Here is a 21,082-nt window from a genome sequence, read left to right as displayed (position 1 = left end):
ATAAATGCAAACTTCGTTGTTGTATTTTAATACACTAACGAGGGGAGCCCAGAATATTCATTATTCAATCATTTTATTTTGTCTAGATTGGCATGACCGGTTGCATTAAATATTGTTATTCACGTTACTATTTACAATTTGCGAGGTTTTATTTTACTCATTTCACATGTTAATGCGCGTTCCTTTATTTGTCTGTCACTGCAACCTGTGATTGCTTCACACTAAATTAGACAAAGAAAAAATGCATACAGAGGACGCACTTGTGATGTGCAGGTAGTGGGCTGCAACACGAAGTCGAAGTTTACGGTAAGTCCCCCACTAAAGATTTGAGCTCATGAGTTATTGATTGGGCTGGCGACCAGTCCAGGGTGTTGCCTTGCCGTCCGCCTCACGACCAAGTCGGCTGGCACCACAGTCGCGGCTGGGACGGGCTGCTCCAGCTCACCCAAGCGAGCTGGTCGCTTGGGGAGCGCCATGGAAAAAGGAAAGCTGTCGCGACCCCTGCTGGAATAGATGAAGAATAACAACGTGAGTCAAATATATATCTATGGTGTCATGAACGATTCTTCTGAGTGGCTCTACGTACAGATGGAAGCGCCCGACTTCTTCGCCCGAAGTGTTGAAGTGCACGAGGCAACAAGCGCCTCGGCGATTTCTGGCAGGTCGAAGGCGTTCCGTACGGCACTACCATACAAATACGATACGCATATTATCAGGGACAATAGTGCAATGGATAGAACGAATGAAATCGGACGTGTGCGTGCGTGCGCGCGCCTACGTGGAAACGCTCGCGCGCTCACGAGCACTTTCGGTAGTTTCACTGAGTTTACATCCGGGTCTTTTCCCTAGGCAATGGGAGTCGCAGCACCGCCGTTCCTTAGGCAAAGTGAAATAAATTCGCCGCACCGACACAAAAACTAGTCCGCTTCGGGAAGACATCTTTTTGCGGGCCGGCGAGGGCGATCGGTGCCGTCCGACACACTTTCGGAAACGGCGTCACCGATGTCGACGACTCGGTGCCAGCTAAAGCGGCTTTTTGGAGACGGAGAAGTAGTTTTGTCGGGCCTTCGTGTAGCTCTGCGGCGGAGTGATATGAGCTGTGCGCAGGCTGAGCTGAATGAGATTGAACAAGAGTTCTTGTTTTGTAGCTTCAGTTTGTGTCTTTTCTCACGAATTTGCCCAAACTACGTCCAAAATTGAGCAACTAAGTCAAGGTGCCGGGGAAGGAGCGAGTGGGACTCTTTGTGGGCTCTTGTTCCATCGTGGATCGGCTAGTTGGAGATATATATTGAATTAATCTGGAGGAGGACTGCTGCTGAGTAAGTGCACATCGAGCTTTTTCATTTGCTAACTTTAATGTCGACCTCGCTCGCCCCGAGTTGACGCGCGTCCCGTGTCCGTGTGCGTGCTCGCGTGCGGCCTCCGGGCTCTTTTGGGGGGCCTCGTTGTGCTCTTTGCTGCCTCTTTGCGGCTTCTTGTCGGAGTTTCTGCGGAGGAGGAGGAGGAGGACGAGGAAGAGGCCGACACAAGTTGGACAGCCAGAGGCGGCTCGTAGCCTTCCTAGCCCTCGCTCGCAGCTCTGCGGCCAGCGGGGGGTTGGCCGCCTTTGAGCAGTCTCGGAGACGTCCTCCTGCCGCCCGTTGGTCGTCGTGATTTCGGGTGGGCGTCGGAGCGCGCTCCGGCCGGCCTCCCCTTTCCGCTCTCCCGTCGCCTCATCTTCCATCTTTCGGCAGAACTTAGCCGCGTTAGCTTGCCAAGGCTAACGTGGCGCTAGCGTTAACTAGCTAGCAGGCTAACGTTAACGTTCACTTGTTCTCCGACGTTGGGCGCTGCTGTCACTTTGGACCTATTGGACCCGGTGAGGCTTCGAGCGCCCGCCGGAACCGACGCCGCGCACGTCGCGGTGGCCCGGGTTGGTTCCAAAGCGGAGCTGGAGTATCCGGCGTCGGCCATGAATGAGACGCTTATAAAACATTTATTGGAGCACTTGACTCGAGTACTCGGAGCACAAAGTGAAACCTCCATTTTAACGTCGTCGGTGTCGGCGGCTCGCGACGGCTGCTCGTCCGCGCCTCCCCTGACCTGACATCCCATCCCGGCTGCAATCACGCCAATTAACCCGGCGGCGCCTGACCGCCCCCCTACCTGTGCTCACCTGTGTGCCCTTCAGGAGTGACGCGGGCAACTTTTCAACTTGGGAAGCATTCCGAGGGGCAGGTTTTACTCGCAAGTTACTCAGAAAGTAGAGAAAACCGCCTCATTAAAAAAAAAAATCTAAGCTAAGGCTATCTAAACAAGTCTGCCCGTGACGTCACAGCAGCTCTTCTTTGCAACCGACGTCAATAGAATAAGAACGGAAAGCTTTTACAACACTTTATGTGCCGATACAAAGAAATGCTTCATCGGTACACCGGCCTCTGCCTTTGCGTAACAACTGGACTGTGCAACTCTACCACATCATAACCTTTGTAATTAATAAAGTTGGTGAACAACTTAACAATATTGTAAAACGTCTACGGAGCAAGCTGAAGCATATTTGTGGATTTAATTTTAAATTCTAAACTTTTCTTAAACATGTGAGGGGAAAAGTGGTTAGCATTGCACGACTGTCCTTGTTTTATGTTATGTGTTTATTATTTTACTTCATACTATGACTATAAATCGCTGTTGTGTGCACTTGTTGTACAGGGCAGGGAGGGCAGAGGGGGCGGAGTCCAGTCCCACAGCCGGGTGGTGAGTCCCCCATTTATTCCATTCGCATATTATGGGACCGTATTTACATCCAACATGTTGAATCGAAATAATAATAATAATTTCACGTTATGGTTTCCACAAGATGGCAATCAAAACCAAATCATGGACGGTTGGCGTATTCCCGCCTTATGATAGTCGTTCCACCGCGCGACTCTTGTCATAAATTACGCCCGAGGTGATTTGAGCTCGGCCGTTGTATCGCTGGGACTTTTTTCCTCGTGCTTTGGCCTTCCTTATCGATGGCGCTCTTTGTCTTACTTACTAGTTGAATCCAGTTGAGACCGCGGAGTCACACTTTGTTACATGGGCTAGGCAAAGTGGGCGTGGCTAAGAGAGTATAACAACAAGCAACCATTTTGGAGCATGTGGCCAAAAAAAAAAAAATTCGGGATAGAGTGATTGCATCTACGGTTGAATTGCTTATCTCGCACAGTGAAGAGTTGCTCAGGCAGAGGTCAAAAAGCGCTCGCGACATGTCGCCGAAATGTAATTTGGCAATACGTGAGTAAGTCGAAACCGTGATGTCTTTCTCACAGCAGCACGTTCATGCTTCAGTTGGATGCTTTTCCCACCGGAGACGGCGTTCAGGTACCGTAACGTCTTTTGACCTTTTGAGTCGAGAAACGCGTCTCATGTCCACGCGGGTCACTGTTGATTTCTGCTTTTTGTGCCTTCAGGCTGATCCATCAGCTGAAAGACTGACTGCGTCAATGATGGAATTACAGACGTTGCAGGAGGCTTTGAAGGTGGAGATCCAGATCCATCAGGTGCCGCTTCGCTTGTCCTTCGCCGACGTTTGTTGTTGTTGATTTTTGCCACATCCGCTTCCGAGGGAAGAGTTAGCTTGCCGGCAGAGTTAGCGAGCTAGTTGGCTGGGACACAGGCTGTGTTTCTGAACTTTTCAATCAGCAGGCGAGTTTTCTGGTACCAGACTTAAGTGTTTAGGACTCATCGGGAAGAGGATTTCTCCTGGTGTGGTGTGAAAAGTGATTTGTCATTGTGATAAAACGTCACAGAGAACGAAGGATGCCCGAAATGGCAGCGCTGGCGATATCAAGCTAGCAAATAGCTAGCCAGTGCTAGCTGGGATGCTACTCGCATGTCTTGTTCATCTTCTTTTTTTTTTTTTTTTTTTAACAAAACGGCTTGCAAGCTCTGTTTACAAATTCAAATGAATTTGGGCCATCGTGTGAAAAGGTAAATTTAAAAAACTGAGTGCAATGATTTGCAAAGCTGATGCGTTAATATTGGTCACAAACGGTTCGATGCTACATTGCACGTTCAAACTCGACCGTGCAAAGCCAAAGCGAGATATTAACACCACCCGGTGAACGGTGCTGAATTTCTTTCGGTTTGATGCCAAGTGGGAAAGTGTGTCTGACGAGTCCATATTTGAAATTTTTTTTGGGGGGGGGGGGGGGATTGCGTAAGTCACGTCCTCCCCGAACCATGCGAAGTGCGATGGACGCCATATTCAAAAGCCGGCATCCGTGATGCTACGGCGTTGTGTTATGCCCATTGAATGATTTATTCATTTCTTTTAATTAATCAACTTATGTCAGAAAAAATAAGAGAGTTCGATTGATAATCCGCATTTGCGGCAAAAAATAGGCAGGCTACTGTTTACGTTTGCAAATGTTTAAATGTATTTATTTTTGTTATATAACGGCACCACCGGGTGCATTTTGCATATATATTTTTTTTATATAATAACTGAAAATATTTTGTTAGCGCGATATAACGTGGCCTAAATTGTGGGAAAAACACCCCTAGCCCCCACCCCACCACCTCCCATTCACTAGCACTGCTGACTGTGTGCGTTTTGTTGCCCACAGAAACTGGTGGCCCAGATGAAGCAGGACCCTCAGGTAAAGTCGCCCGCAGTCACGGGAAGAAGCGGTCACATGACCCGACGCCTTTTTTTTAACCCCCCCCACCCCCCCACCCACTCCCCACCCCTCTGTTCTTCTGCAGAACGCAGATCTGAAGAAGCAACTTCATGAACTCCAAGCAAAGATCACCTCACTGAGCGAGAAGCAGGTAGCGACGCCCTTCATGTGCCCCGTGCGCATTTCCACAAGGTGGCGCCATTTGGATCGCTTCAAACCCAACACGAAATCTCGCCCGTGTTGTCTCGTTGTACGTTTGTTTGCGGGCAAACGTCGCTAGTCAATCTGGTGGTTGTTGTTTTTACTCTGGCTGCGTTTCTCTCGGTTGGCCCGTCGAACGGCAATTAAGACCGATGCCTGAGACACGAACGTGGAAATTTCCTGAAAAGGTCTCAAAAGAGGTTCCGTCTGAAGAACAAAACTTGCAAATCAGTACGAGCGTGTGCGTTTCTTGCGTCCCCGACAGAAAAAGGTGGTCGAGCAGCTGAGGAAAGAGCTGCTGGTCAAGCAAGAACCAGAATCCAAAGTGCAGCTGCAGGTCCACGCGCCTCCTGTGGGGGGCGATGTCAACAAGCCCAGCAACCTGATGCAGAGCCAGCAGATTCCTGCGGGGCTGCAGCAGGTACCAAACGCGCGCAGGCGCACACAAACATTCACAATCACATATATACATAAAATATACACACTCACATATATACATAAAATATTATATTTTATATTATATATTTTTTTTAATGGCCTTTTGACGCCATTTGACGTTGGCCTTCTCAGTGCGCTGGTTCGTTCAAATCGCACACCAATTGTTCCTGCTACTAGCTTGATCGTACGCACCAAATAAATAAAATGAATAAAAATAAATAAAAAATTAATATAAATAAAAAAAATAGAATATTTACTTAGTTATTGATTCTAATTAGGGTTACTCAAATTAATCGAGGATTTTTTTTCCCTCCACAATATTGCGATTAATTATGCGATTATTTTTGTTATGGTCCTCTTTGCGTTTATCTTTATTTTTTTTCTTTCACAAATGTAAGCAATATGTATTACAAAAAAAAAACAAAACGACTGGATTTCATATACAAAAATGCTTTTTCTGTTTTTTTTTTTGTTGTTGTTTTTTGTTTGTTGTTTTTTTGTTTTTTATAGGTTAGCCTCATGCTAAAACTGGGATCGAACCAGGAATTGAAATGAAAGCCATTTTGAGTTGTAAACTTCTGACTGGCAGTCTTGCATGCCGAGCAACGGCTTTATCACTTTGAAAGGTCTTGGGGGGGGGGGGGGCTGGGGGGGGGATGATCTGGGAAAAATGTGGACTGCCTTTGCGACGCACTGATTTTGTTTTCTTCCAAATTGCACCCTTTGCAAATTGAAAGCGGCATTTGAATTGGATTAAAAAAAAAATCTTGAGTCCTTGTCGAGATGCACATTTGCGTTTTTTTGTTTTTTGTTTTTTTTATTTTTTTTGTCAGACGCTGACAGTGACGCCGGTCCTCACCACCAAGACGCTACCACTGGTGCTGAAAGCCGCGGCCACGCCCTCCCTGCCCGGCTCCATCCTGCCGCAACGCCCGGCCACTGTCACCATGGTGACCACCGCCATCTCCAAACCCGACGCGCACAACGCCCCCATCAACCTGCAGGTGGCGGGCAAGCTCAGCGCTCACAGTTTGGAGCCGCTGAGGCTCGTTTCCAAGAACGCCATGCTGGTAAGTCCGCGCAAAAAAAAAAAAACGTGCTTCACAAACGCGATTGGCCGTCGCTTCCCGTTTTCCGATTGGCCGCCGTTCATCAGCAGGTCAGACCAAAGCCCGCCTCGCCCGCCAACATCCCCATCGCCCCCGCGCCCCCCCCGCCCATGATGGCGGCGCCGCAACTGCTGCAGAGGCCCGTCATGTTGGCCACCAAGCTGTCGCCTTCGCTTTCGTCGGCCGCGCCCATTCACCAGCTGCGCATCGTCAACGGGCAGCCCTGCGTCAAGACGGGCGCCGCCCCTTTGACCGGCATCGTCATCGCCACGCCCACCACGGCCGCCTGCCTCGCCAGCCCCGCCCGTGCGCCCGACCCCGCCTCCGTCGCCCCCGCCCCCATTCCCGCCCAGCCTCTCCAGATCAGCGGCGTGACCGCCGAGCCCAAGGTAGGGAAAGCGGCGCCGACGCCGAAGGGCGCCGCCCACCCGGCGAGTGGGCGGCGCCGACGCCGAGGCCGCCGCCCACCCGGCAACTGCCGTGACTTCTCGCCGTCCTCTCTCAGCAGACTGTTAAATCAGGAGGCGGAGCCGAGCACAAGCCGGTCGGCGCGCTCCCCTCTTCGTCGACTCCGCCCTTGTCTCCGCCCCCCAGGCCCAAGAAGGAGGAGAGTCCAGAGGTAGGCGGCGGGCGAGGGCGTCGCCGCCGCGGCGCCACGCCCCTTGTCTGATTGCCTTTCTCTCCCTTCTAGAAACTGGCCTTTATGGTGTCCTTGGGTCTGGTAACGCACGACCACTTGGAAGGTGAGCCTTCTTTTCGAAAAGACGCCCCCCCCCACGACCCCCCCGCCAGCAACTTGAACGCGTGGCGCCTCTTTGCAGAGATTCAGAGCAAACGGCAGGAGAGGAAGAGGAGAACGACGGCCAACCCCGTCTACAGCGGCGCCGTGTTTGAGCCGGAGGTAAATCCGGCGTTCGGCTCGAGACGGGCCGCCTGCTTTTATTTTGAAAGGCCGCCCGCTTCCTGTGGCGGTGCTTCCAAATGCGGTGCTTGCCGTGTTTGTGTTTCAGAGGAAAAAGAGCGCCGTGAGTTACCTGAACAGCCCCCTGCACCTGGGGACCCGGAAGAGAGGTCGGTATACTCTCGCCGTGGCCAGCGGTCCGCCCCCCCATCCGCCCCCCCCCCCTCGCAATCTTCAACTCAAATAAGGCGTCATGTCTCTCTCTACATGCCGTTAACACGCTTCCTGTCCTCGCTGCCGTCACGTTTTCACTCACTTCCACCACTAACCCGATTTTGGAAGCCGGCGAGTCCAGTCGCCTCCCGCAAAGGACGGCGAGGGAGGGGGGGGCACTTGACCACCGACTGACGGGGGGGAAAGCGGCGCGTGCGAATGGCCAAAAGCAAAGACTTAAGATCGATCGAGAGGCGGCGCGTCCACGTAGCGTAACTGTCCCGACTGGCAGGTTTGATCGCCGCCTCTGGATGTGGTGTCGGCAAACCCCCCCCCCCCCCCCCCCCCCCCAAGCGCCCGAGGAGCTTCTTTTTCGAGTCGCGGCGGCGGCGGCGCGGCGCGCACTTCACCGAGCATGATGGCGGCGTGCGCACTAACACTGTCTGTGCTTCTGACTCCCCCCCCCCCCCTTCCCTCCTCCTCCTCCCGCCCTCCCCCTCCCTCCCCCCCTCCCCACCCTCATGCTAGCCAACGACGACTCCCTTTCCAAGGTATGTCACGCAGACTGTTGTTGTTCTTCCCCCCTCTCCATCTTTTTTTTTTTTTTTTTTTTTTTTTTTCCGTCTTTGTCGTCTGTCTCATTCCACCCAGGTCGCCCACCCAAATACGGCGGCGTCCCGGAGCTGGGCTGCCTCACCCCGACCTCCCCCTCCAGCCCCGCCCGCCCCCTCCCCCTGCCCAGCCCCAGCTCTGGGGATGTAAGTAACCGAGGGGGGGGCGGAAGGCCGCCGTGGGCTCAGTAGTCTTTTGTCGATCATCCACCCACATGTCCATCAGTCTTACAAAGTGAACAGCCTCTCGGCCAAAATTAACACACATGACCACCGGCCCCCCCACCCCCACCCCCCCCCCCTGACTAAAGCCGGCCGCTCCTCTGCCTGGCGGGCGGTGCGGGGCGACTGATTGGTCCAATTCTTGCTCGCAGGGAGACATCCATGAGGACTTCTGCACTGTGTGCAGACGCAGTGGCCAGTTGCTCATGTGCGACACGTGTTCTCGTGTCTATCACCTGGACTGCCTGGAACCGCCCCTGAAAAGCATTCCTAAAGGCATGTGGATCTGTCCCAAATGCCAAGATCAGGTAACGGGCCCCGCTTTAGGACTGTTCAACCCTTTGTAAGCATCCACGCCGCACACTTGTGTCCCACCCGTCCGTTTGTGTCACGCATTCCGCCCGCTCCATTCGTGCCCGTTCGCGGCCTCGGCCTCGCCGCTAGGCGACGGCCGTCGCCGCCGCTCGCATCTCCCTGACCCCGCCCCCCCCCCGCCCCCCCGATTCCCCGTCGCGTCTTTTCCGTGGGTCTGACCAGCGCCAGTTTCTCTCCGCAGATCCTCAAGAAAGAAGAAGCCATTCCGTGGCCCGGAACGCTGGCCATCGTCCACTCCTACATCGCCTACAAAGAAGGTGAGCCACCGTGCCCCCCCCCCACCCCCCCCGGCGAGCTCACGAGTATTCCCTCATGTCTGCGCAGCGAAAGAAGAAGAGAAGCAGAAGCTCATCAAGTGGAGTGCGGAACTGCGGCTGGAGCGTGAGCAGCTGGAGCAACGAGTCAAGCAGCTCAGCAACTCCATCACGGTAAACTTTTATCGATTTTACCGTTTTTTTAACGAACTTTTACCGTTCGTTTGTCACGCGAGCCAAAATTTAAGTTGGGAGCGAGCTCCAGATACGCTCCTGCTCGTCAAGTGGGGAGAGATACAAAAAAAAAAACGTAGCAAATACGCTTGTGTAAAGGTGCCGATCAAAGGGTAGACCCTCAATAGAAGTGGTCGAAGGATAGACCCCTGCGGAACCCCCGATTGTGATCTTTGTTCACTCAGACTGTTGTTGTTACTTTTTGCTCGTCCCCACATACCTTACCGATGCTTTATATAAATAATTGATTTCATGACATTCCCGTTTGTGTGCAATCGTAAAATTTTTCTTGCTTAACCCCAAAAAAAGGTTTTTGAGGTGAGTGCTCGAAGAACACGTGATGCTTCTTTGTCAACGCTTAAAACTGCAAAAAACGATTTGCGATCAGTTTAATCCAAGTGTCCTGAGTCGGGATGAAACTTGGTTCCTGCTGATTCGTGCAACTTGGATTGAACGCTTCCTTGTGGATATTCTGCCATCTAGTGGCAGAGCGTGTCATTGCTTTGCCTGCCAGCTGACTTCTCCGCTCCCGTCTTTTCGCCGCCAGAAGTGCATGGAGACCAAGAACGGCATCCTGGCTCGCCAGAAGGAGATGCAGCTGTCCCTGGACAAAGTCAAACATCTGGTCCGCCTCATCCAGGCCTTCAACTTCAACCCGGCGACTTGCGACCCCGATGGCAGGGACGTACGAGTCCGAGATGCGGCGGTGCCGCCGGAAGCCGAGGCGGCCTCGCCTCACGTTGAGCCGACACCGCCCGAGGTCGAGGCCGGCGATGCGGCCGAGAGCGACAAAGCCGAGGAGCGGGCGCCAGAGAGGAGCGAGACCACCTGCGGGGACGCCGACCGTCGCGACGACGTCACGCGTGGAGCGGATGATCGAGGAGGCGCTCAGACGGAACCTGCCGTGTGGGCGGAGGGCACGGCGGAGGGCGAGACTGTCGCGCCTGCGCAGGTGGACGCGGCGACTTCCTCGGAGGCGCCGACGCAGGCCACCGCCAACGGTACGGGTGAGCCGCCGCTGCCGCTGCCGCCGCCGCCGCTCACCCCCTCCGCGGCGGACGTCCCCGCCGCCGACTCTGAGAACAAAATGTCCATCACCGGCCCTTCGGAGACGGCCACGCGGGACAAACGGGACATCAACGACAGCAACAGCAAAACCTCAGAACCCTCCCAGCATTGTGTGCCAGCAGAGTGAGTGTGTCGCTTTCACGTGGAATGCGATACCCCGGGGGGGGTGGGGTTGGGGGGGGGGCGGAAAAAAAAAAAGTTGCCAATGTGTGTAAATGTCGTTTGTTTGCGTCGTATATCGTCAGCCTGTGTCGATGGTAGATAGCGGCCTGGTCGTGCGCTCGCGGCCACTTAGCCATAGACGTTGTCATGGGAACGCTCGAAAGGAGACTGAATCCATCACACCAGAGTGTGCCTGTCCCGACGGTCTGGGGTGGGGGGGGGGGGTGCGGAGTGGCGGACGGGGGGGGCCACATGCCTCGGGAGAGCGGTCGGTGAAGCCCCGCCCCCCTCGTCCGTCCGATCCTGCTCAAGGTCAGCGACCTTCAAACAAAGAAGTGCTCCAAGCGGACTCGGAGTGTGACATCATCATCATCGTGGTCGCGATCCAACATGGCTGCCCGGAGCTTCACCCCAAGAGCGCCGCCCACTTAACTTTCTGACCCCGTCCGTCACTTCTTTGTTTGAAGACTCCCGGCCCCCACTCCCCCCCCCCCCCCCCCGCCCCCCACCTGTTCTAGAGACCGTAGCCCCCGTCCTCCCACGAAGGCGGGTGTGGAGGAGGCGGACCCACAGAGCGGTGTTGTTGTCGTGAGTCGTCATTGGTGTGTCCGTGTGATGTGCTTTTGTTTTGTTTTTTTTTTCTAGGACAAACGTGTTCACGTCTTCCTGGTGTTTGGGAATTAAGTGCTTTTTGTGTTTTGCTCCGCCCCCCACCGCCACCCATCTTCAACTGCCAAAACGCATCAAATGCGCCGGGAGGGGGGGGGGCGGAGCTAAAGCTTCCGCTTAACGGCGACGGGGGAAAAAAAAAAAGAAGAAAAAAAAAGCACAAGTTGGTTTCTTCTTCTGGTTCTGTGATTGCCACCTGACTCCTCCCACTTTGGAGGAAGCACAAGAAGAGCCTGCAGGGGGCGCCGCTCACTTCCCGCTTCATCATCCATGGTGCCTCTTTTGTTTGCGTTTTTTTAATTTTTTTTGTCCACTTTTGAGGTCTCATGACTCGTGTCAGCCAATTAGCATATCTCAGTCCCCCCCCCCGACCCCCCCCACTCCCCAGTAGGTACCTCGAGTGCCTTCTTCGATTTGTCTTGACTTGCACTGTGACGCGTGGACCCGCCCATTCACCTCATTGGCCGCTCAGTGTTTTACTGCCTTAAATGTTTTTTTTTTTTTTTTTTTTTTTTTTTTTACCTGATCAACTCGCTCATTGAGGGGTCAAAGGTTGCCAAGTCTGCCGGGTTGTCCTGACGACAAAGCCCAGGCGGTGATGCACTTTTTCACTTGAGCAGTATTATAACAAAAAAAAAAAAAAAAATGTGACCCCCACCCCCCTTACCCCCCTCCCCCATCAATGCATGCCTTCTTATGCAAATTTTATACACAAGTTAATGATGCATTCCTTGTTTTATTGTTTCGTTCATTTTGCTTTGGGGGGTTGGTTTGGGAATGGGCGGAGCCAGTGGGAGCTGTCGTCTGAGTGGGCGGAGCAAAAAAAAAAAGGCCCATTCATCCAAAGAACGCAGATGAAACCTGCTCACGGGAGGGGAATGCGGCATTGCTCAGAGTCCAAAGTGTCCGTTTGCCAGCGTCTCGTCATGACAGTGGCCTTCGAGTGTTGTCCTCACGTGACCCTGTGACCCCCACACCTAACTTTTTTTTTTTAAATCCATGTGCTCAGACGCATTGTAGCGCTCCAAATAAAGAACAAGTGTACATCGGGAATCTTTGTATAATTGTTTGTATTTTTTCATAATTTTGGAAAGGAATGTGTTTTATTTTTTTGGACTTGTGTTCCACACGTGTCTTCTGTTGGCCATGTTGGTGGGATTCTTACCTCTGTATTGAGCCTCCTCTTCTTGTGATGATAATGATGATGATGATGATGATGCAGTGTTTCACTTAAAATACTGTTGCTAGGTTACAGGATGGCACCAAGCCACCACTAGGAGCATTTGATCAATTTCTATTTATTTATTTTATCAGTTTGCTAATAAATCCTCAAAACCATCACTTTTGTGTTGTTTTTTTTTTTTGCCAGCAAGAGAAATAAATCCATCAATAAAATGTCCAAACAATGGCTCGTATCTCAAAGCCACCACTAGGAGCATTTGATCAATTTCTATTTATTTATTTTATCAGTTTGCTAATAAATCCTCAAAACCATCACTTTGGTGTTGTTTTTTTTTGCCAGCAAGACAAATAAATCTATCAATAAAATGTCCAAACAATGGCTCGTATCTCAAAGCCACCACTAGGAGCATTTGATCAATTTCTATTTATTTATTTTATCAGTTTGCTAATAAATCCTCAAAACCATCACTTTTGTGTTGGTTTTTTTTTTTGCCAGTAAGACAAATAAATTATCAATAAAATGTCCAAACAATGGCTCGTATCTCAAAGCCACCACTAGGAGCATTTGATCAATTTCTATTTATTTATTTTATCAGTTTGCTAATAAATCCTCAAAACCATCACTTTTGTGTTGTTTTTTTTTGCCAGCAAGACAAATAAATCCATCAATAAAATGTCCAAACAATGGCTCGTATCTCGAAACGCTTCACATTGCGTCACTCTTATCTCAAGGTAAGCACTGTGTGTGAACATTGGACCCGAAATTCCGCCCCGCCACCATCTTCAACTACCAAACGCATCAAATTTTGTACTAGCTTTTGTATTTTGTACTTGTACTTGTAATATTTGTACCCCATAACATGATATTATTCTCTTTGTACTGCATTACATGAGCAATAACTGCACTTGACCACCTGAACAACTGTTTTTTTTTCTTCCGGTTAGCGCCTGCGCCTTTAAGTCAGCATGTGGTCCACATCATCAACGCCCGCCCAACACACACCCACTCCCACACACGCGCGCACGCAAAAAGAGCTCTCAAATTAACCCCCCCCCCCCCAACCCCGCCGCCTGTGGAGGTGCCCGCTTTGAAAGTTGGACTGGGGAATTAGCACTTATATTGGAGTATTGGAGACCACAATGCGCGCACACACACACACACGCACACACAAGAGCGAGAACGAGAGGAGGTGGGGGTCTCGTACAAATTGGACTGCAGCACGCGTGGGAGGGGTCTGTCGATCACAACAAAGAGACACACACACACACACACACGCACGCACAGCGCACATGAGGACAGAGGGAGACATGCGAAGGAGAAGAAGGTGAAGGGGGTGGGAGTCGGGGGGGGGTGCCTGCTGCCGGACTTGCGGCGGCCCCCCCCCGCCTAGCACCCGCAAGCTCGGATCATGACGCCCACGTTACGCACGCTGCTCTTCCTCTTTGTCACACTACTGGTGATTCTTCTCATCGTGGATGATATCTCACAAGTGGAAAACGAAGAAGAACAAGAAGCCTTGTGAGTAGACGCCGCACATTTTCCTTGTGTGTGCGTGCGCGTGCCCGTGCGCGTGCGCGTTCGCTCGATATTCCACCGGCTAGTGAGCACTTATGAGTATTAGAATACAGTAGCGTCGTACGAGTTAGTTTGTATCGCAAATCATCACCATTTGAATGAATAGAAATGCGATTAATCTGTTCCAGTACCCCCCCCCCAACCCCGCCCCCAAACATATGACTTTTAACTCTTGACTTGTTGTCAACTGGAATATTAAAGAGAGGCACCGGTGTCTGGGCAGAAAAAAAAGTCTTGGCCAACTCTGGTTTTACGACGTTTAAAAACAAAACACTAAATATTGCCACCAGATGGCAGCACTGGGTCTCTTTTTGGATGAGATCGCTGCGTATCAAAACAATGTGGACGCTTGTGATTGACATCCGGGAATGTCACTCGTACAAGAAGCTTGTCACTGATCAAAGCGTTAATCACGTGACGTCTATTACAAAGAGTGTCGCAAAAGAGAGAAAAAAAATCAAATATCACTTTATTGTCAGCACAGATGAAATTTCACACACGCGACCAAATACTACTACCAAATAAATCAATCAAAAATCGTTACACATCGTCTGATTATCAGAATTTCATTCTGCCCAATGTCAGAATCAGCATCGCCCCCCCCCCCCAAAAAAAATCTGCATCTGTTGGTCCGTAGCATTGAGAATAAATGTAAAGTTGCATATGTAGGGTTTGTTCGTAGATGATCTGGTGCAGCTGATATGGGAGCAGCCTGGCCCGGGGTCCCAGGGGGGAGTGGGGGTCGCCTTCACCTATTTGTCTTGCAGCAGCTTGCATGTGCAATCGTGCTACACTTGCACGCTGAAAGAAACGAGGGCAACTCGGGGAAACAAAAGCCTGCTCTTGCATTTTTTTTTTACCCTTGAATTGAATTTTTAAGCAATGCAGTGGAAATCATCCCAGTCAACAAGACCAGAGGAACAAAAGCAAGCACCTTGCTCATTTTTTATCGATATCGTGACAGTAAGTTAAAAAATGCTTTCGGCAATGAGGCTATTTGGCTAATGCTTTCTTTACAGTTTAAACTATGAATACTGGCATTTACTGTATAAAAAATTAAGGCGTTAAAAACACTATGCCCACTTTTCGGATTTCAGGCATTTACTGTCATCTTCTTGATATTTTGGAGCTATCGCAGGGGATCTCATTCGTCCGTTTTTGTGCGTTCTTAATGAAGTGGCCCCGTAAAAGCACATCAGTGCAATTATGCCCCATTGGCAGTGCTCTCAATTGATGTGCCTTCATTATGGTGACATGTCTCCTCATTACAGCAGCAAAAGAGCCCGTGGTGGATTGCTCTAAAAATACCTGCTTAATGTCTGCCCGCCTTTCACCTTCATTCGTGTGGTGTAATTGTGTACAGCATGACGATTGTGTCGCGGGCGACTACGTCATGGATGTGCGTCGAGAGCGGGAGACGAGAGAGTGACTAGAGAGTGTTGTTTTTTTTTTTTTCTCTTCTTCTTTCTACATACATTCTTGCTGCTGGAGGCTGTAAATTTCCCCATTGTGGGACAAATAAAGGATATCTTATCTTAATACACGCTTCGGGAAAGCTCAATAAAAGTTATCACGTTAACACGACAGCTGGACTCACGTGTGCCTGACTTGATAACGCGATAATTCGTTCTTACAAGGAAGACGTCCACAAGTGTGGGGTGGCAACACGCAGATGATTCTTTTATTTAGCAGCCAAATGTGGGAGGCCGGACTGGTTCAAAATTGTGTTCGTGGTCGATGTTAAAATAATGATCCGTTTTCTGTCACAGACACTCCCATGGAATTTTTTTTCTTGCTTTTCTGCTTTTTTTTGCATTGCACTGATTATCAAAGTGTCATTGAAGGTCTCACTAATTTACGTTTATCAGAGGTGGTCTTTGAACGTCTCTTGATCCGGATCGAACAGAGAAGTGGGTGGCGGGGACAACAAGGTGTGGAAGAGAAAGTTTTTTTGGGGGGGGGGTTGGAAAATATCTGCTGAAAAGACAACACTTGGACTCTTTCTGTGTCTCGGAGCTTCGGCACAAGACATTAACTCAAAACGCTTGTTTTATTGTAGAAAAAGCAGCCGGTCAAAGATGAAGCGGCTCTTCCCGAAACCACGCAGGTCAGTCACGTGATCCTCGTCGCAGGTGTTTGTGTTATTAATGACACAAGTCATTATGGCATTTAACTGATGCTTTAATAGTTTAATAGTGTGGGACGAATAAAGGATATCTTATCTTATCTTAGCATGAAACGCAACTCACGGTAACGATGGCAAGCCGCACCTTGCCTCTTGGGTTATACCATTTTAACTAGCCCGGGGGGGGGTAGTCCCCAAACAGCAGGCGCACCTGCTTATGATGTGATTGAAAGGCGACTGGCTGATGGGAATCCGGTTGCCGCCGCGATATTATCGTCGGTTGGCAGCCTCGAATAGCCAGCGACGGCTTCTCACTGAGGATCTGCTTACACTTGATTTGGAGGAGGCAGCTCCGATGTCCGCCAAGAGGCCAAATTCACCGTCCACGTGACATACCGGACGTCTCCGTTCACAAAGCAGATCCCGGAAGTGATTTCCAAGTTGCTCAAATTACAAAACTCAAATGCCAGGGCATTGAGCAACTTTGAAGAGCAAAAACACATATAAAAGAGGCTTTTATAAGTGTATAAAAAAAAGAACCATGAAAAAATGCGATAAATAAAAAAAACTAACAAAAAAAAAAACTACCGGTAGGCGAATAGGCGGCAAACCGTGAGTATGCGGCCGTTCTTTTTCTTTTTTTTTAATGCTGACTTTTAAACGAGGATAAAGAGGAATAAACTACGGGATAACGAAATGCATCTATCATATCTGAGCCTTACTTGTACCAAACAAACCAAACGTTGATGCTAGGTTTGTTAGCCCGTCTCTGGTGTTTTCCATTGTGTTTAGCATGAAGCTAATGCTTCGTTTTACAGTAAACTTCACGGTAGGGGCAAAAAAAAAAAAAACACCTTGAAGCGGGCAATGGTTCATAAATCGAAAAACTTGTAGGTTGGAGTGCTTGTAAGTCAAGGTGCCACGCTACAGAAAATGAATTAATTACGCTCAACCTAACCACGCAGAAAAAAGAGGTTTGTAAATGCTTGTATTTTCGTTTAAAGACAAAATATCAAATAATCTTTGTTGCCCAAACACTTGTATATAATAATAAATACATTGCCCAGAGATCATGTGATTTCTAATTAGTTTCTGGTATTTTTTTTTACCATTTGCAATCCCAAAAGGTCAGACTGCTCAAGTTTCAAAAAAAATAAAAAAGCAACAAATGTGGCCTCGTGTTTGCATGCAGAAAGACGTCCAGATGCGTTGGAAGCACGTCATTGCCGAGACCGACTGCGATAAATCACCTTGAGCTGGGCGACAACAGCAGCGGCAAGTTGGCGTCATCTGGCTGGACCTTCAACAAGACCCTCTCCAAACTCATCAGGTAGCCTCCTCAGTGTCACTTTTGCTTTATTTTCTTTGCGCCATACCGGTGGTACCTTGACTTGAGTTTCGGAAGTGGAAGTGGAGTTGTGAACTTCTCTGCTGCCATCTCACAGATGGAAGTCAAATCATTGCTAATAAAATAACTCCCTGCCCCACAAAAAAATAAAAAAATCCACCATGCGACGACTGGTATCGTTTTGAGGCATTTATGTTTTGTTTTTGTTTTTTTTACGCCCTCCCGCAGGAAGAACGTGCTAAGATTCCTGGACCCTGAGCGAGACATCTCCATCCTGAAGGGCTCGCTGAGACCCGGAGACGTGGTCCACTACGTTTTTGACCGCCACAGCACCACCAACATCTCAGAGAATCTCCACCGCCTTCTGCCAAGCGTGTCGCCCCTGAAGAACCGCCACTACCGGCTGTGCGCCATCGTCGGCAACTCGGGGATCCTCCTCAACAGCAGCTGCGGCTCCCAGATCGACTCCCACGACTTTGTCATCAGGTATCGCGTCAAATCGGGCCACCTTGGCGCCATCAGTGGCGTTTTTTTTAGTTCAAACGTCACCAGTAAGTTCCGAATCCAAAACTCGTTATTGTTCCTCAATGAGAAATGAGTGGACAAGGCGCGCAATGACAATGTCATGTTAAAAACAAACAACTGAGATCATGCAAAAGTGTGCACACCCTCTGTGTTCAGAGTTACTCGGCTCAAAAATATATTTCAATTGTTTTTGTTGACTTTTGTGGCTTTAAAAAAAAAATTAGCAAAAATCACTTAGATTGATTGCTGTTTGCGAATATTCAAAATTCACCGCATCTTGTTATTTATTTATTTATGAATTATTTTTGGACTCGCATAAAAATGACCATTCAAGGATGGCAAAAAACGACTGCAAGAACTCGTTTTTTTGTGCTTTTTCTTCCCCCACAAAATCAACCCACTCCAAACTGGGAGTATTACGGACTCACTACTATGTTTGTCCTGCAGATCATTCCGAGTGCAAGAAAAAAAAAGTCACTTTCGGGTGCCATTTCAGAAGCGCACCGATGACATGTCTGCCATCTAGTGGTGATTGGTGATATTGAAACTTAAAACTACACTCAAGCCAACGCATTGGCGCCGTTTGACACCACCAAATTTGCATACCTTTTTGTTCCTATTTGAGATTTTTTTTCTCACCCTCTCACCACATGCACCCCCCCCCCCCCCCACCATTTCCACCCGTATTTTTGTGTATAATGAATCTTTCAACGTGCTTAATTAATGGAGAAAAAGAAATTGGGCCGCTCAGGGTTCTGGCTTCGGGCCACATGCATCCTCGGCTGCTTTAGAGGCCAATTACTTTGCAGCAAACTTTGTTTGGACTCCAAGTTGAAGAACTTTTGGAGTGTTTGACATCGCAGGTTCCGCCGCATTGGCGTCAAGCGCGGAAGTTTCCGCTCGCGCTCGCTTTTAACGCCGTGTGCAAGTTAAAGTGGGCCGTAATGAAAAATGCAAAAGCAAAATTGGCTTTCACTTTGTCTCCTCCGAATTGAATTGGGAAGTGAAGCCCGTCTCGCTTTAATTCAGATTTGGAGTGGTTGCTGAAGGCTTTTTTTTTTTTTTTTTTCAAAGCCACCATAATTAGACAGGGCGCAATTAAATTTTTTTTTTTTTTTTTGGCGCGCGCCCCAGATGAAGCCGGGCACTCTCGGGAGTCCCGTTCTCATTTACTTGCGACTTGCGTGTGCGTACGGATTACGGCTCGGCTTTCACCGGGGGGGATGGCATATTGCCCCCCGGCCCCCCCCCCGTTGATGGAGGGCCATAAATCTGTCTGCGGTGCTCATGCGATGGCAGACGCCAACAACAAGTATCCCGCTTGCTATTCCGGCCCCCCCCCACCCCCCACTCAAGGTGACAACACGGGCAAAACCTGGCGTGAAGACGGCGGGCGGCACGTCAGCACTCCCGACCAGCTGACGGATGGCATGCCGGAGAAGGGTCGCGACCTTTTGATTAGCTTTTGCTTTTCCTTGGATTTCTTTTTCGTCTGCGTCCACTGTACGCTGTCTTTGCTCGTGTCTCCGGCATGCAGATGAGTCAAGGCCACGACTCGCCCGCACGCCGGGCATAATAATAATGACGGTCGGCTTGGCTAGGAGCAAACAAAAGGTTTTTTTCGCAGGTGTCAAACTCGAGGCTCGGGGGCCCGATCCGGCCCGCCACATCCCTCTATGTGGCCCGGCCAAAGCAAATGATGGGCATTAAAACGTCATGTTTCTTGCTCAAATGGTCTAAACTTTAAAAAAAACGAACGAGATCCCGGATACAAGCGGCCGAAATGAGTTTTCTCCGCAGGGTGTCCGGGCTCTCCCTCGGAGATAAGGTGAGAAGCTCGGTCATCCGGGAGGGGCTCCGAGTCGAGCCGCTTCTCCTCCACATCGAGAGGAGCCAGATGAGGTGGCTTGGGCATCTGATTCGGATGCCTCCTGAGCGCCTCCCTGGTGAGGTGTTCCGGGCATGTCCCACCGGGAGGAGACCCCGAGGAAGACCCAGGACACGCTGGAGAGACTATGTCACCAAGCTGGCCTGGGAACGACTCGGGATCCCCCGGGGAGAGCTGGAAGAAGTAGCTAGGGAGAGGGAAGTCTGGGCTTCCCTGCTAAAGTTGTTGCCCCAGCGACCCGGCCCCGGATAAGCGGTACAAGATGGATGGATGGACTTTAAAAAAAATGTTGATGGAGCAAGAATTTCAATTTAACATTCGAAAACGAATTTAACACGATTACTCGTTTATCCATCTCGACTTTGCTTTGCTTGGTTTCAAGGTGCAACCTGGCACCGGTGGAGGAATACGCCGACGACGTGGGCCGTCGCACCGACTTGGTGACCATGAACCCTTCGGTGGTGCAGCGAGCTTTCCGGGATCTGGTGGACGACGAGTGGCGGCGGCGCTTCGCGCGGCGCCTCGGGAGCCTGGGCGGCAGCGTGCTGTGGATCCCGGCATTCATGGCCAAAGGCGGGGAAGAGCGCGTGGAGTGGGCCCTGCGCCTCATCCTGCGGCACGCGGCCCACGTGCGCACCGCCTTCCCCTCGCTGCGCCTGCTGCATGCCGTCAGAGGGTAAGGCGCTGCTCGTCACGAAACAAGTGTTTGGAAAAATGTATTTCACTGAACCCGGGCTTAGTCTGTGCAGTTAATAAGCCGCCGTCTTTATTTCTAGCTACTGGCTGACCAACAAGGTCCACATCAAGCGTCCGACCACAGGGCTGCTCATGTACACCATGGCGACGCGCTTCTGCGAGGAGATCCACCTCTACGGCTTCTGGCCCTTCTCGCACGACGCGGCGGGCAAAGCGGTCAAGTACCACTACTACGACACTCTCAAATACGAGTACACCTCCGGCTCCAGCCCGCACAGCATGCCGCTGGAGTTTAGAACGCTGAGGGCTTTGCACCACCGGGGGGCGCTGCGGCTTCACACTGGCAGTTGCCATGCGCAGCCAGAGTTGCCGAAGGAGAGCAGAAGCGACTAGCTAATGGGGGGAAAATACTTTCTGGTCTGACCATGTAGGCTTCTCTCACGGCAGCGCCTTTTTATTTTTATTATTATTATTTTTTAAATATGTGTGTATACAACTTATTTGAGGTTAATTTGACAGACGTTTTGACTGGGACAATAGAACAAGGATATAAGAAGACGCATCCCAACACGCGATGCTTCTCAAAAAAAAAAAAAAAGCACCACCTTGACCAGCATTCAATCGCCTCCCTTGTCATCAAAA

At 50.3% G+C, this 21,082-nt stretch overlaps 2 protein-coding genes across 14 annotated transcripts; both read left to right on the top strand.

The window, feature by feature from the left end:
- Positions 1-913: 913 nt before the first annotated feature.
- Positions 914-12,441, top strand: phf21ab (PHD finger protein 21Ab). 13 transcript variants are annotated; one of them, XM_052061124.1, is made up of 18 exons: positions 914-1,319; positions 2,689-2,733; positions 3,291-3,342; positions 3,432-3,521; positions 4,590-4,622; positions 4,729-4,794; positions 5,110-5,265; positions 6,116-6,352; positions 6,439-6,780; positions 6,897-7,010; positions 7,083-7,134; positions 7,213-7,292; positions 7,402-7,462; positions 8,034-8,263; positions 8,491-8,646; positions 8,895-8,970; positions 9,038-9,141; positions 9,752-12,441. In XM_052061124.1, the coding sequence occupies exons 3-18, from the start codon at positions 3,301-3,303 to the stop codon at positions 10,394-10,396; spliced, it is 2,484 nt and encodes an 827-aa protein (XP_051917084.1). In that variant the 5' UTR covers positions 914-1,319; positions 2,689-2,733; positions 3,291-3,300; the 3' UTR covers positions 10,397-12,441. The 13 variants fall into 13 exon arrangements, with proteins under 13 accessions (XP_051917084.1, XP_051917080.1, XP_051917082.1 ...); XM_052061120.1 differs by having other exon boundaries at positions 919-1,319; positions 3,294-3,342; positions 9,749-12,441; XM_052061122.1 differs by having other exon boundaries at positions 919-1,319; positions 6,900-7,010; positions 9,749-12,441.
- A 982-nt stretch (positions 12,442-13,423) lies between these two features.
- st8sia2 (ST8 alpha-N-acetyl-neuraminide alpha-2,8-sialyltransferase 2) lies at positions 13,424-20,840 on the top strand. Its single transcript, XM_052061143.1, has 6 exons — positions 13,424-13,801; positions 15,918-15,965; positions 17,176-17,313; positions 17,560-17,817; positions 20,127-20,420; positions 20,521-20,840. The coding sequence occupies exons 1-6, from the start codon at positions 13,692-13,694 to the stop codon at positions 20,831-20,833; spliced, it is 1,161 nt and encodes a 386-aa protein (XP_051917103.1). The 5' UTR covers positions 13,424-13,691; the 3' UTR covers positions 20,834-20,840.
- Positions 20,841-21,082: the final 242 nt, after the last annotated feature.

Source organism: Hippocampus zosterae, chromosome 3 (genome assembly GCF_025434085.1).
Source record: "Hippocampus zosterae strain Florida chromosome 3, ASM2543408v3, whole genome shotgun sequence".
Lineage (NCBI taxonomy): Eukaryota > Metazoa > Chordata > Actinopteri > Syngnathiformes > Syngnathidae > Hippocampus > Hippocampus zosterae.
This window is presented reverse-complemented; position numbering and strand designations above follow the sequence as displayed.

What these genes read in the sequence shown, in the direction of transcription:
- phf21ab (XM_052061120.1), top strand. Translation starts at nt 3,301, where the DNA reads ATGCTTCAGTTGGATGCTTTTCCCACCGGAGACGGCGTTCAG. An exon ending in CCACCGGAGACGGCGTTCAG is followed by an intron (nt 3,343 to 3,431) that starts GTACCGTAACGT and finishes TTGTGCCTTCAG; the next exon opens with GCTGATCCATCAGCTGAAAG. An exon ending in CCTCACTGAGCGAGAAGCAG is followed by an intron (nt 4,795 to 5,109) that starts GTAGCGACGCCC and finishes CGTCCCCGACAG; the next exon opens with AAAAAGGTGGTCGAGCAGCT.
- st8sia2 (XM_052061143.1), top strand. Translation starts at nt 13,692, where the DNA reads ATGACGCCCACGTTACGCACGCTGCTCTTCCTCTTTGTCACACTACTG. An exon ending in CTCTTCCCGAAACCACGCAG is followed by an intron (nt 15,966 to 17,175) that starts GTCAGTCACGTG and finishes GTTTGCATGCAG; the next exon opens with AAAGACGTCCAGATGCGTTG. An exon ending in ACCCTCTCCAAACTCATCAG is followed by an intron (nt 17,314 to 17,559) that starts GTAGCCTCCTCA and finishes GCCCTCCCGCAG; the next exon opens with GAAGAACGTGCTAAGATTCC.